Raw genomic sequence first — 15627 nt, forward strand, 5'->3', positions numbered from 1 at the left:
GCCGGTCCATCCTTGCTGTTTCAAGGGACCTGGCATATATGGCATACTGTTCTTAATATGTTTGCTCACCTTCTTGGCACTATGTGTTTTAACCAAGGTCACCTCTCTGAGAAAGGTTGTTTCCCCAGGTAGGGATTTTTCCCTGAAGTTAAGGAGGGAATAAAACCCCTTAACTAAGTGCCAGGCGGGTAATTAATCACTTTAACTACTGAACAATCATGCTTAAGCTACATAATCTTTACTCCCTGGAATGGAGATAAGAAACACCCTAACCTTTGGAATAGAGATTGATAGGATTGGAATCAACTGATATAAATACAGATGTAACAAGACAACAGGAGACAGAACCTAGACACAGAACCTACACAGAAGCTAGAGACAGAAGAACTTTGCTGGAGAGAACATGGCAAAAGATCCTGGACAGAAACTGGCCATAGAACCTAGAGACAGAACCTAGAGACAGAACCTAGCAAGAGAACATGGCAAAAGATCCTGGACAGAAACTGAAGACAGAACCTAGAGACAGAACCTAAAGACTGAACATGCCAAAAGATCCTGGACAGAAACTGGCCACAGAACCTAGAGACAGAACCTAGGGAGAGAACATGGCAAAAGATCCTGGACAGGACCTGGCTACAGAACTTGGTTGGAGAACCTAGCCAGAACTTGGCTGAAGAACCCGGCTACAGAACCTGGCAACCAAACCTGGCTGGAGAACCTAGCGAGAGAACATGGCTACAGAACCTGGCTGGAGATCCTAGACAGAACTTGGCTGGAGAACTGGCTACAGAACCTGGCTGGAGACCCTGACAAGAGAACCCGGCTATGATGACCACCTGAATGCTGCCTCTGTGTCATTCCTTCTTTGCCGACTCTGTCCACACCTTTGGGGACCCCTGGACCTGCTGGGGTTGGACCCCAGCATCAAGTTGTATTAGGGAATTCCATGCTACATCAATTCCTTGGGCACACACTGAGATATCTAAGATTCCTATTGCTTGTGCAATGATCAATAAACTAGATTCCTTACTATCAAGTAAAGGAAGAGAGTCCCAAGAAGCCACCTTTCATGACTCTAAACTGTATCAGATAAGATTGTATTTCTGGACAAATATCCGGAGTCTAATTCTGGAGCTCTGTTTTCATGATGAATGTCTTTCTGAAGTTCTTTATATTCATTCATTCATTACTTCTGGGATGCCATTTTAAGTGTTTAGCTTTATTAATCCTATTGCTAAATAGGAGGATGCCAGGATCATTCTAAATGGTCATTTGATTGGATGAGCATAATCAATTGATATATTGAAAATGTAGCAATAATATACTAGTAAATAATAGTCCTTTTTACTATACACTATCATATGTTAATGCTAAAGAGTTTATATTCTATAAAGCAGAGTGAGCACAATATTTCAATAACTGTTGACAATAGTGTCGTTAATAGAAACTTTCGAATGTCTTCAAAGTATATTTTGTGCTTATATTAATTATTAATGGGAAAATGGTTTAGACCAACTACTTTCAAACCCAAATGATACTTAAACGATTGACTTAAATTTGATTTTTCACAAGCTTTTGTGAATTAAATTTCACTTCTTTCACAAAACCCTAACTGGGAGATAGGGTAAGTAGGTTATCTCATCATGGTAGTGTAGGAGATGATAATGTTTGAGGGTCATTTACAAATTCACATGGGAAGTAAATGGGAGCACCAGGCAGGAGCCCAGCATTATGGTGCTCAGGGGAGCATCAGAACTGGGTTCAAGTGAGCGAAAGAGAAATATGATCATCTCAACACTGACATTATCACAAACCCTATCTGCTGTGTGAGTTGTCATAGACTCTGTAAGACCACTGCAAACAAATACTGTTCTCTCTCTTTTACTTTATAGAGTCCATGGATTTCAGAAAATCACCTACATCTGGAAAAATACTTTGCAAAACAGGTAAGAGCAAGCAAATAAGAACTTTTAATGGTTATAAATCAACAAGTGTTTTTGTTTTTTTATACAAAAGATTCATTTTAATTTTTTGCTACTTCCTTTATAGGAAAAACAAATTTGTTTCAATTTAAGATAGTTTATATTTTAACTTTTGTGTTACTTAGGCCAATGGCTATGACAAATAACCCTAAAAGGTCAATAAATCACTCAAACACAATACAATTTCAAAATTTTTTCTCAAGCAGACATTCCAAAAGGTTTTAAAACAGGGAAGGGACTCTATTTAACAAAGTCATTCCGGAAAGCATCCAAATGAGAGATCTGCCTTCTTCAATACCAGATTTCTAAGACCACCTTGGGAAAGAGGCAGAACTAAAATATAATATAATTACAGGCATGAACAGAAATCCATTAGCTACATGTAAAAGAAGAAGGTGAATGTAGTGCAAAATACAGAGTGCCCGAAAACACACAGAGAGAAACCCTGGGTGTTGTGGCTCAGTTGTCTTAGCAGCCTGCCATGCACACAGAAGTCTCTGGTTTGATTTCCCATCAGGGCACTTGTCAAGGGTTGCAGATTTTGTCCCCAATAAGATTGTGTTTAGGAGGCAGCTGATCCATGATGTTCTTCTTTCATAGATGTTTCTCTCCCTCTCCCATGCACACTCTCTCCATAGTCAATAAGAAAATATATTTTTTAAAAGAAAGAAATCAGAGAAGCCCAGTGAGAATGAAATATCTTAGTTCAGACTCAGGGGACAGTGTGGGATAAAATATTAACGTACAGGTCATTAGAGTGCAAAAGGCAGATCATGTAGGTCTGAGAAATGGATATTCTAAACCTGGGTTTTCAGAGCTTCCCACACTTTTTACTCTTCCAGTTACTATGTCATACACTGAGATCTTTAAGAAATATTTGTTCCTTCCGCAGGGAGAAGTATTGAAGATTCTTTAGGATTCTGTGCAGAGAAGAAGCCACTAGTAACCTGTAGCTCTGCAGTGAGAGTTTCTGAAGTGTCTTCAGGATTCAGTGCACAGAATAAGCCCCCAGGAGACTGTACCTCTTCAGTGAGCAATCCTGAAGCGTCTTCAGGATTCAGTGCACAGAATAAGCCCCCAGGACCCTGTAGTTATGCAGTGAGAAATCCTGAAGTGTCTTCAAGATTCAGTGCAGAGAATAAGCAACCAGAAGCCTGTAGCTCTGCAGTGAGAGTTTCTGAAGTGCCTTCAGGATTCAGTGCACAGAATAAGCCCCCAGGACCCTGTAGCTCTGCAGTGAGAGTTTCTCAAGTGTCTTCAGGATTCAGTGCACAGAATAAGCCCCCAGGACCCTGTAGCTCTGCAGTGAGAGTTTCTCAAGTGTCTTCAGGATTCAGTGAACAGAATAATCCCCCAGGACCCTGTAGCTCTGCAGTGAGAAACCCTGATGTGCCTTCAGGATTCAGTGCACAGAATAAGCCCCCAGGACCCTGTAGCTCTGCAGTGAGAAACCCTGATGTGCCTTCAGGATTCAGTGCACAGAATAAGCCCCCAGGACCCTGTAGCTCTGCAGTGAGAAACCCTGATGTGCCTTCAGGATTCAGTGCACAGAATAAGCCCCCAGGACCCTGTAGTTATGCAGTGAGAAATCCTGAAGTGTCTTCAAGATTCAGTGCAGAGAATAAGCAACCAGAAGCCTGTAGCTCTGCAGTGAGAGTTTCTCAAGTGTCTTTAGGATTCAGTGCACAGAATAAGCCCCCAGGACCCTGTAGCTCTGCAGTGAGAGTTTCTCAAGTGTCTTCAGGATTCAGTGAACAGAATAATCCCCCAGGACCCTATAGCTCTGCAGTGAGAAACCCTGATGTGCCTTCAGGATTCAGTGCACAGAATAAGCCCCCAGGACCCTGTAGCTCTGCAGTGAGAGTTTCTCAAGTGTCTTCAGGATTCAGTGCACAGAATAAGCCCCCAGGACCCTGTAGTTATGCAGTGAGAAATCCTGAAGTGTCTTCAAGATTCAGTGCAGAGAATAAGCAACCAGAAGCCTGTAGCTCTGCAGTGAGAGTTTCTCAAGTGTCTTTAGGATTCAGTGCACAGAATAAGCCCCCAGGACCCTGTAGCTCTGCAGTGAGAAACCCTGATGTGCCTTCAGGATTCAGTGCACAGAATAAGCCCCCAGGACCCTGTAGCTCTGCAGTGAGAGTTGTGAGAGCTTCTGAAGTGACTTCAAGATTCAGTGCACAGAATAAGCCCCCAGGACCCTGTAGCTCTGCAGTGAGGAGTCCTGAAGTGTCTTCAGGATTCAGTGCACAGAAAAAGCCACCAGTAGCCTGTACCTCTGCTGTGAGAGCTTCTGAAGTGACTTCAAGATTCAGTGCACAGAATAAGCCCCCTGGAGCCTGTACCTCTGCAGTGAGAATTTTTGTAGAGTCTTCAGAATTCAGTGCACAGAATAAGCCCCCAGGACCTTGTAGTTCTGCAGTGAGAAGTCTTGAAGGTTCTTCAGGATTCGGTGCCCAGAATAAGCCCCCGGGAGCCTGTAGCTCTGCAGTGGGAAGTCTTGAAGGTTCTTCAGGATTCACCGCACAGAATAAGCCCACAGGAGCCTGTAGCTTTGCACTGAGAATTGGTGCTCATGAGAAGGGTAAGGACTGCCGTTGCTGGGCTTTAGGACATCAGGAGTCTGAGCTCAGAGCTCCTGTTCCTCTGAACACACACCAAGGCCTGGGAGCCTATTACTGCCTTGATCTCATGCCATTTAAAAAAAAATTATTTTATTGTTCAAAGTATTACATATGTTCCTCTTTTTCTCCTCTTTACCCCCTCAATTTTTAAACCCCCTATAGAAAACTGTAAAGAACAAAATAAACTAACAAACAAAATAGGAATTGACCCATAGATTCAGAGAATAGACTGACAGCTGTCAGATGGGAGTTGGGGTTGAGGGACTGGGTGATAAGGGTAAGGAAATTAGCAAAGGGGAAAAAACCCCTCATACATTGACACAGACAGCAGTATTGTGATTAACAGCAGGAAGATGGAGTAGGGGAGGTACAAGAGGGTAAAGGGGGAGGGAATGGTGATGGAAGGAGACTTGACTTGAGGTGGTGAACATAACGATTCAATATACAGATGATGCATTGTAGCACTGTATACCTGAGACCTGTATAATTTTATTAACCAATGTCACCTAAATAAATTCAATAAAATTAAATAAATAAAACTACAAAGAAAGAAATCACTCTAAATTGAAGCTTAAGATAGCTCTAGTTGAATGGCAGTGTGTCTTACTCCTGTATTTAGACATAAAATTTCCCAATGTGATGGATTACATAGTGATGTCCACCTACTCACCACCTATTCTGTAGAGTAAAGTGGGAGAGTCAGCTATTGGTTAAATTTTTCACAAAAACTGTTGAAAATTAAATAGACTCTAATTATTGATAGAAGAAAAAGCTTCTGGGTATTACTATCAAATCCATTTATAGCTTCTGACAATGATCCCCAACATAGCATTGGTCTTAATAGTGATACTAGAGGCCCAGTGCATAAAATTCGTGCACTAGGTGGGGTGGGGGGTCCCTCAGCTCAGCCTGCATCTTCTCACAGTCCGAGATCTCTCTCATAGTCTGGGACCCCCTCACTTTTTACCACCCACTTGCTCGCTGCTACTTACAGCTCAGCTCACTGCTCCTTAGCGCTGCTGAAAGCAGGACAGGCTCCCACCACCACCACTGCACTTGCCAGCCATGAGCCCCATCATTCCACTGATTCTTTCAACGTTTGGTCAATTTGCATATTAGGGTTTTATTATACAGGATTTAAATGTCTGCAAACAAGATATCTATTTATGCTTACAACAACCAAAATGTTAGGCCAGATAGCTGTATAAGATTCACAACTCTTTTGGTTAAGGCTTTGTTTTCCTTTACTTTCAAAACTTGTGAACATTGAAAACAAGTCTGTTTAGGGAAGGCAACCAGAAAAGACCTAAGAGCAAATGTAACAAATAGCTTTCTTTGCTACACAAGTTTTGTTCAAATATTTTTGTTTTTACTCTAAAATAAAAAAATAATATGTTGGGATTTTAGATGATACTCATTAAACATTCTGCATTTGGTGGGTTGGGCTAAATGGTATAAAAGGTCAATGGCACAAGTGCAATGCACGTGTATTTTTATGCAAATAAAAGGATAAAGTAATTCCACTATTCTTTGAGGGCCTAGATGAGGGGACTATGACATGTCATAAAAACTTAAGACCTAGCCCTGACCAGTTTGGCTCAGCGGAGAGAGCGTCAGCTTGCGGACTGAAGGGTCCCAGGTTCGATCCTGGTCAAGGGCATGTACCTTGGTTGTGGGCACATCCCCAGTGGGGGGTGTGCAGGAGACAGGTGATCGGTCTTTCTCTCTCATTGATGCTTCTAACTCTCTATCCCCTCCCTTCCTCTCTGTAAAAAAAAGAAAAAAAATTCAATAAAATATATTTTAAAAAAATACTTAAGACCTGGACAGGATAGGATACCTGTTCCTATCCCTCCATGAAATGAAGTACTAAGGTATTCAAGGTGTTTTTCAAAGTCCTATTGAGAAATAAAGGAAAACTCATGGCCAATCCTGGACTCCTCAATTTAATAGGTTTTTAGTTTCTTCAGAAGAAAGAGAGAATCAATAAATGAAACACCCTTATAAACTTAAGGCTTCTGCACTATAAATTAGCTAAGATCTGCAACCTCTATTTATTTATTTCTGTTTTCTCACTACCACCTGTTTTTTTTTTTTTTTTTTTTTTTTAGGTACTGTGCATCTTGGGAAAAAATCTACTTTAGAAAAGGCTGAGAGGAAAAAAAGTAAGAGTGAATAGATTTTGCTTGCTTTTGATGTAGAAATGAGTTTTTAAATACCAGAGTTTCATCATTATTATTATTTATAATATTGCGGTAGGTAGAATGATGGCTTCTCCAAGATGTCCATGCCCTAATCCCTGGAACCTGCAATCTGTTATCTTACATGGCAAATGAACTTTGCAGATTTAATTCAATGAAGGACCTTAAAATGAGGGAGATTATCTTGGATACTCTGGCTGGCCCCAATATACTCCCCTAATCCTTAAAATGTGGAGAACCTTTCTTGGCTATGGAGAGAGGGATAAGTGACTATGGAAGAACGGTCAGAGAGATGCAATATTGCTGGCTCTGAAGATGGAAGAAGGGAATAGGATATGTGGGTGACCTTAAGAAGCAGAAAAATCAAGGAAAAGATTATCTCCTACAACCTCTAGAAAGGAATGAAAGTCTGTTACAAACTTGATTTTAGCCAAGTGAGGCCATTCATAATTCTGACATTAATTGTAAGATGATGAATTGTGTTGTTTTAAGCCCACTATTTATAGTAAGTTATTATGGCAGCAATATGAAAATAATAGACTTTGGTTCTTAAAAGTGGGTTATGAATCTAAAACATTCCTAAAAATGTGGCAATGGCTTTGGGAAGTGGGTAGAGGCTAGAAGAATTTTAAGTAGAATGATTGGGAGAAAGAAAAAAAAAGCCTAGGTTGCCTTGAGCAGTTTATAGAAATGTGGATGCTGAAGACCTAGGGAGGACTCAGAAGGAGGAAAAACATGGAAGAGAACATCTATGTTGTCTCAGCGAATTCATAAATCATCCTGAACAGCACAAGTATGTACGAACATGGAGGTTAAAGGTGTGACTGGTGAGGGCGCAGAAGGGAATAAAGAATATGTTTTTGGAAACTTGAGGAAGATGATTCTTATTATATAGTGACAGAAAGTGGAGCAAAATCCTGTCCTGCAGATATATGGAAAGCAGAACTTTCTGGATCTACGCTAAGGAGGTTTCTAGGTGATGAAGATGCAGCTGGTTTCTGTTTTGCTGCTTAAAGTAAAATGTGAGAAGAACAAAAAAACTGATGGGAGGAGAACTTCTCAACAAAAAGAAATCAGGACTTGATGATTTGGATTGTCTTAGGTTACTCTGGCTACAAAAGATGCTAAAATTGAGATTCTCTGTCAGGTTAAGTGTGCTCTGTAGAACAACCAAGAGTGTGGCTGAACAAATTTTTGCTAGAGCCTCGGAAGCAGCAAAAGATCAAAATATTTATTCACAGAAAGGTTCTTTGATGAGACTAAGCATGTAACTCATAGATGTCCTCAACCATCTCAGCTGAACTAAAATATAGATATGTGTTATATAGGCAACATCTGTGGAGGAGCCTCTTGTCTAATGCAGCAAATCCCCATGACATACATGGGAGACCTATAAGGTTCTTGAGAATTTTATACCAACAGAAACAGAGATGTCCATGTCTAGTCCCTGGAGCCTCTAATCTGTCTCTTTAGATGGTGAAAGAGAGTTTGAAAATGGGATTAAGAGCATAATAAGGGGCAATTATCCTGGATAATCTGGGTGGCCCCAGTCAAATCATGTAGATGCTTAAAATCAGAAAAACTCTCCTGCTGTGCAGAGAGGGCTTTGTGTCTATGGAATAACGATCAGAGATGTAAACTGGCTGTGTTTGAAGATGGAAGCAGAAGGCAATGAGTCAAGAAATGTGGGCAGCACTTAGAGCTCGAAAAGGTAAAACAAAAAACAGCAAAAAAAAAGATTTTTTTTTCTTACTATAGCCTCCAGAAAAGCCCTGTGGGCACCTTGATTTTAGGCCAGTGAGACTCTAGTCAGACCTTTAGAATTGGAAGATAAAAACCTGTGTTGTTTTAGGTTACAAAGTTTTTGGGAATTTATTACAGCCACAACAGAAAACTACCACCTTTCATAAGATTAAAAAAGAGAGAGAGAGAGAATATTTTACCTTTATATGATTACTTTACATCTTTCAAATCAGCAATTTATATGTTTTTAAATTCTCACATTTGGTTGTTTTTCCATTTTAAAATCTATGAACTTTGTGGACTTTATTGGATATCTTCTTAGATTTTTTTCTGCCCAGGTATTAACATAATTAGAATTATATTATTTATCTGATTTAATCTATTAATGCTGTTACATTTCCCTTATTTTAATCAGTATATCAAGCATACATTTTGCCTATTTAACAGTAGATACTTTTATTTCATTCCTGTTTTAATTTGCATTACTATAATTTTTTAGTGTAGTTGAGCACTTTTCACTGGTTATTGGTCATTTGTTGTTCTTCTACAAATGCCTGGTATCTGTCTTACCAGTGTTGCTGCTATGTTGGTTTTTTTTAACCATGCTGTCCAAGAATAGGTATGTTAATATATTACATGTTGAATTTTGAAAATGTATATTGTGAATATTTTGTCTCATTTAATGTTAATTTTTAGGTTTTTAATTGTGTTTTTTTCCTAGAGAAGTTTGAAAAGAGACATAATAGAGAGGTGTGTGGACAGGAGGAGACGAGGTCATAGAGTTAGACAATCAGAGCATTGGACGTAGCTTTTGATAAAGAACACACCATTGTCAGACAACAATAGTCCAGCTAGCCATGCAATTTGAAGATTGCTCTAAAGTTACCTGAGCTCCACTTTTAGCTTTGGAGAGAGCTGATGTGGAGAAGAAATCAGGTAAAACAATAGAACACAAATATCAGGCAGACCCATCTCCCTTAAGTTACCCCATCATTATCCTCTCTGCCACTGAGTCAGAGCTCAAACAGGAGCTGCATGCACAGTGTTTGACTTTGTCTCCAGCTACCTAACTGCAGTGGAAGAGCATAGCTGGGGAGCTTCCTGCAGAACATGACAGCACCTGTATGTTTCATTGTCATGTAAGAATCAAGGGGACTGACTGGATTGGGAGTTAAGACAGTTTTTTTGTTGGTGCTGTTAATCCTTACACAAGGATATTTTCCTATTGATTTTTAGAGAGAGTGGAAAGGAGGGAGGGAGAGGCAGAGAGATAGATGGAAACATTGATGTTAGGGAGACAAATTGATTTGTTGCCTCCCTCGAGTACCACAACTGGGGCCTGGATGAACCTGCAACCCAGGTATGTGCCCTTGACCAGGAATCAAACCTGAGACCTTTCAGTGCACAGGCCACGCTCTACCATTGAAGGACACTGGCCAAGGTGGGAAAGACAATTTTATTGATGCCTGGTATCTCTGGTAAAGCATTCTGTTTGGTGTGAGATTTGAGAGGTAAAATCTCTGGTTATGTATCAAAAATGCCACTGAAAGAAAGACTTTGAAACTCTGGAGATCTGTGGATTAAAGTTTTCTAAGTTTTTATAGAAACAAACCCAACATGGGAGGAAGTTTTACATGTACAATTGTAACATGAAATAGACTGAAGAATATTCTTTTTTAGGGTCAAGAAAGCACAAAGAAGAAAATGCGAATTTTCACTCTGAAATATTACCAGTGACCTGTGGGAAGACAGAAGGCATGTTATATGTTAAGAAGTTCAAACAAGGTGAGTTTTATGGTCTATTTAATTTACAATACCTATATGAAGGAATCATATATAGTAACGGAATTACCCATTGTTCAAGGAATTGAGGCCCCACTGTGGCCTGATAGAAAGAAAGGATCCCTAAGATGATATTTTTATACTTTTAAGAAATGGTGCTTATTAAGTGCTCACTCCCACATGGAAGTGTCCATGAGAATACCCAAAGAACCAAAGAGAAGTGCAGCAGCATCTGTCTATGGGAGGAAAATATTTCATATTTTACTTTTTATCAGATATAAAAGAAAAGAGGCCTTCAGCACCCACCTTCATATCCTCTACTCTTCCTAGATAATCATCACAGGATAGGGGGTCTGATATAGTGAGAACACCACAGAATTTAGAATCAGAAAATCTAAGACCTGGTCTCAACTATGCCAAGAGTGACTGAGTAAAGAATACTTCCACCTGGCCAGTGTTGCTCAGGGTTTGAGCATTGATTTATGAACCAGGAAGTCATGGTTGGATTCCAGATCAGAGCACATGCCTGGGTTGCAGGCTCAATCGCAAGTGTGGGGCATGCAGGAGACAGCCAATCAATGATTCTCTCTCATTATTGATGTTTCTATCTCTCCCTCCTCCCTTCTTTCTAAGATCAATAATATTTTTTTTAAAAAAAAACGGTTCCTGAGCCTGAAATTTCTAATCTAAAAATGGGATAATAATTAAAAAAAAAAACTGCCTCATGGTGTAATTTTGAGAGTTAATTTACATCATAAATACAAAATGTTTTGCGATTTTTAAATTATAAAGCTTTGCAATTATTGTCCATTATAATAAACTTTATCTGAGATTCCTCTTAATATGGCAGTGAACACCAATTAACATAAATGTTTGCATCATAACTATTTTTTAAACAACTTTCCTGAGATATAACTCATATATCACACAATTCACCACTTGCAGTGTAGAATTCATTGTTGGGATTTTTGTTTGTTTCTTTCTTTTGTATTTATAAGATTATGCAACCATTATAAAAATCTAATTTTAGAACACTCTTTTTGTCCCCCACTAAAGGAATCACCATGTCTCGCAGTAGTCAATGCCCATTCCAACCTCACCCCACCACTCAACCCTAAGCAACCATTAAGAAAGGAGACGAGTTTTATCAGTATTATCTGATCTATAAACTGGACTATTCTAAGCATTTCATATCAATTAACTCATGTAACATGTGCCTTTCTGTGACTGGATCTTTCACACAACATGATGTTTTCAAGGTTCATCCATGTAGTAACATCCTACATAATAAAACGTTCAGCCAGGAGCCAGGCTCACAGCTGGTGAGCACAGTGATGGTGGCAGGAGCCTCTCCCACCTCTGCAGCAGTGCTGGTTTAGGCCCATGGGGAGCGCACTGACCACCCATGAGGAGCAGGCCTAAGCCATCAGTCGAACATCTTCCGAGGGTTCCCGGACTATGAGAGGGCACAGGCCGGGCTGAGGGACTGCCCCCAACGCAGGTGTTAGAATTTCATGCACTGGGCCTCTAATTTATTATATTCCCTTCTTTTTACTGTCAAATAACATAATATTCCATGGTATAGATAGGCCATATTTTGTTTATCTATTTATTAGTTGGAATTTTGCTACTCTTTCACTATTATAAATAGTGCTGTTTTGAACATTCATGTGAATTTTTTGTGTGAACATATATTTTCAATTTTGGGGGGAATATACTGAGAAGTAGAATTGCTGGGTTATATGGTAATTCTATGTTGTACTTATAGAGGAGAAACTAAATTATTTTCCATAGTACTTCACCAGTTTATATTCCCACGAGCAAAGTCTCAGGGCTCCAATTTCTCTACATTCTCACCAACACTGGTTATTATCTGTCTTTCTTATTACAGCCATCCTAGTGCATATAATGTAGTACCTTATTGTGGTATTGATTTCCACTTCTCTAATGACTAATGTTACAACTATCTTTTATGTATAATAATTTTCCACTGAATGATATTTCACAATTATTTTAATGTCCATTAATTCAGGGATGGAAAAATCTTTTCTCAATAATGACCTTAAATTTAGATGTAAAAATGGTATAAAACAGGGCACAGATGTTGCCATAGTGCCATTCTGAGCAGCAGAGACCTCACCTGAGATCTCAGTCCAACTTGAGTTTCTGCTTCCACATTGACACAGGGGGTCATCAGAGAGTCTGGCCTGTCCTCTATCTCCAGAATTCAATGACAAGTTGAAATCCTCTCATTGTTCAGAATCACTTCTTTTCCTTGTAGATAATTTTGGAATATTTTTATAATGTTGATTTTGATGCTAATAGTCACGTATTTTTTGTTGCACAACTGTCAAAGAAATGTGTGCACAAAGCAGGAAATCTCATTGGAGGGGACTTACAGGCTGGGTTTGGGGATTCTGAAGTCTGAGAGGGGAAGCCAGATTCTCCTGCTAGTGATCTTGAGCCTAAATTGGGTGACTCTAGATCCAGTGTGATGGGAGGCCAATGTCTGAGCTCTGAGGACAAAGAGATTCCACAATTAACTTGTCTGGATCTTATAGGAACCAAAAGAAAATGTATAAGAAGCCAGGATGGAAATTGGTTCAACCCTAAGGAATTTGAAGAGAAAGCGGGCTACGGAACCTCAAAGAGTCGTTGGAAGACCCGTGTGCGCAGCAATGGGAAGACCCTAAAATGGCTGATGAAGGTATTCCAGTGATGGAGAGGGGATATGCCTTTTTTTTTTTGTTTTACCCAAAGATAAGGTCACCATTTTCTCACCAAATATCTGTTGAGTTATGGCTAGAGCTCTGAGGCTCCTAACTTTATCTTTTTCCTTGGGAGAGGTGCCTGACCCTCAGACCTCAGTATAAGGCATCAATTTACTACATCAATTTTTCAAATGGGATCTGTTGGGGTAGATGCAGGAGCCTGAAGAAGAGATAGGTCATTCTGACTCAGGTGCTTGCTGACAACTTTAGGCACTGAGAGAAAGGAGACAGTCCACAAGTGGGCATAAGGAACTCCAAAGAAAGAATGGTGGGAAAACCAGAACCATGACTAATGTGGCTCTATGGGTTGAGAAAGATGGGTTATGTATGATATGGCATAATCCATCCATTGGGATTATTTGTGGAGTGATTTAATGCCAGGTTAAAGAGTTTAAACTAACTCATAGTATATGCAATGCAGAATCAGGGAGTCTCCTGAAGTGTGAAATAGCATCTTTAAAACAGTATTTCAGACAACATTGGGCCTAGAAATGACTCCACTATAGTGAACCTACAATGCTCAGCTCCAGTGTCACCCCTCTCTGAAAATTCCCTGACTCACCTGCTTTGTTATCTTTTCCCTGGGTTCCCTGACCCCACTGTTAAGGCCCTTCTCATAATGTTTTATACGGATCCTTTCATGCAATCCCTTGTTCTCCTAGACCCCTCTAGGGTTTGTACATCTTTGTGTGCCCAACATTGTCCAGAGAGCCTGATACCTGTAGGTGTGTTGGTTGAATAGCCTTGGTGTGAGGACATAAGCTTGAATGGCACTAGTGTGAATGGAAAGGAGGTGAGAGGTGTCAAAGAGATTGTGAAGGAAAACCTCTTAAAACTTAGTAAAAAGGCACAAGAGTAAGGAAAAAGTTTGTATGGGTGAACTGATGAATTCTAGAATAAGTACAGATGAGGAGAGGGAGATGGTGTCTCATTTAGACACCTTGGTTTGAGCTTACAGTGAGTGGTACATCCAATAAGAAACATTTATGAGGAGGTTTAAATGCCAGACTCACAAAACATAAACACAGGCTAACCATATACTTGCATCTTTTTATCTTTCAGAAGGGACGACTACCTACACCTCCAGTAGAACGTGACAGGTCAAAAAAGGTGATTATTAGTTTATGCAAAATCTTACTACATAACTGATTTTATTATGGTATCTCAAATGTGTGATTACCATTGAGTTTCTTCTTCTAGTTCTCCCAGCCATTTTTTTTTTTTTTGCATGTGCCTTCACTTTGAACATTAGGTTGTATACAAGGTCATCTGTGAAGGTAAAACATTTGAGATTATGATAATACGATTCATCACAATAACCTCATAGAACAGTGTTAGCTATAGATGCTAACATACTTTAAATATCAGGGTCTCTACTATTCCCCATGTTTCTACAGTTACTCAATCTGGATTACCTAAAAGAACTAGCAACTTCCAACTCACAGATTCTATCCTTATCAATGGGTATAACACTGAGCAGCTATAAGGTTCAGTTGCCCCTATATTTTGCATCTCCTTGATCAAGAACCAAAATGACCCAAAGTGATAGATCTCAGGACCCATTACTACCTCAGTGGATCCTCTTTGCCTCCCAGAACTTTTCTTGTTGATGGAGCCCCCAGTTTCTGGAAACTTCAGTGTTGCACTTGGCACCACACAATACATCCCTGTCTCCTGATGAGGGTCAATTGTACTTTCTTATGACAGCTGCTGTGTTGTCAAACAACCTGAAATACTCAGGTAAATAATCATTTATTATATCCTAATATTAGCTTAAGAGATAGCATATAATCTCTTTTCCTAAATGAAACAATAATTTATTTACTCATTCAACATACAATTATTGAGTGCATAAACAATGCCCAATGTCCACTGAAGAAGATTGAAATAGTATCCCTGACCTTAAGGATTGCTTCAACTTTGTTGTCTACCATGGAAGAATAACTACTGGGAAGCAGAAGATTCTATGCTACTCAGAGAGGCAGACAGTGACGTGACCATTTCTCAGGCCATTTTCCAGTGTCTCAGTCTTGTCTATGACTTCTCTTCCCTGGGTGAAGATAAAAGCTGAAGCTGTCTGAAAGGAAAGAGGCCAAGTCATTCTATTGAATATACAAAAGTAATGTAAGCATAATACCTGGTAGTCAGTTTTCTGTGAAAAGTCAGTCAGGTGTAATCTTGGGATTTGGACAAAAGGGAGATGAGGATAAAAGAAGACTTGTAGTCCCAAGAGCCTTGGATTCACTTTAACTTTGGGCAGTGCCCCAGAAGAGCCATAGGAGGTAGTGGAGGTATCTCTGGAGTACTTTGAATGACAGATGGTTATGCAGAGGGTCATGTCATACTACTCATGGTCAAGATTCCATGGGGACAAGAAGGCAACTCTTCCAGCGTGAGTACCCTCACTCTTGCTAATAGTCTTTTCTAGGATAGACATTACAAGCCAATTCAACATTGCTTTACAATATCTTATGCATTAAAAACCACACTTGTTCAGTCTAAGTCTCAACTCAAGTTGCATACTGCA

General features: G+C 39.7%; 1 protein-coding gene across 2 annotated transcripts in view; it reads left to right on the top strand.

Annotated features, from left to right (window-relative positions):
* The window catches only part of LOC308522696 (nuclear body protein SP140-like protein), a 46223-nt gene that overhangs the window by 25812 nt on the left and 4784 nt on the right, over positions 1–15627 (top strand). The window contains exons 17-22 of one of the 2 annotated variants that reach the window (XM_081096224.1): positions 1893–1946; positions 2875–4563; positions 6715–6768; positions 10228–10332; positions 12891–13036; positions 14163–14210. In XM_081096224.1, coding sequence (XP_080952350.1) covers positions 1893–1946; positions 2875–4563; positions 6715–6768; positions 10228–10332; positions 12891–13036; positions 14163–14210 — 2096 coding nt within the window. The remainder of the gene's footprint in view (positions 1–1892; positions 1947–2874; positions 4564–6714; positions 6769–10227; positions 10333–12890; positions 13037–14162; positions 14211–15627) is intronic. The other variant, XM_081096225.1, reaches the window with a different exon arrangement.

The sequence above is a fragment of the Myotis nattereri genome, assembly GCF_964212035.1.
Source record: "Myotis nattereri genome assembly, chromosome: 7".
Classification (NCBI taxonomy): Eukaryota; Metazoa; Chordata; class Mammalia; order Chiroptera; family Vespertilionidae; genus Myotis; species Myotis nattereri.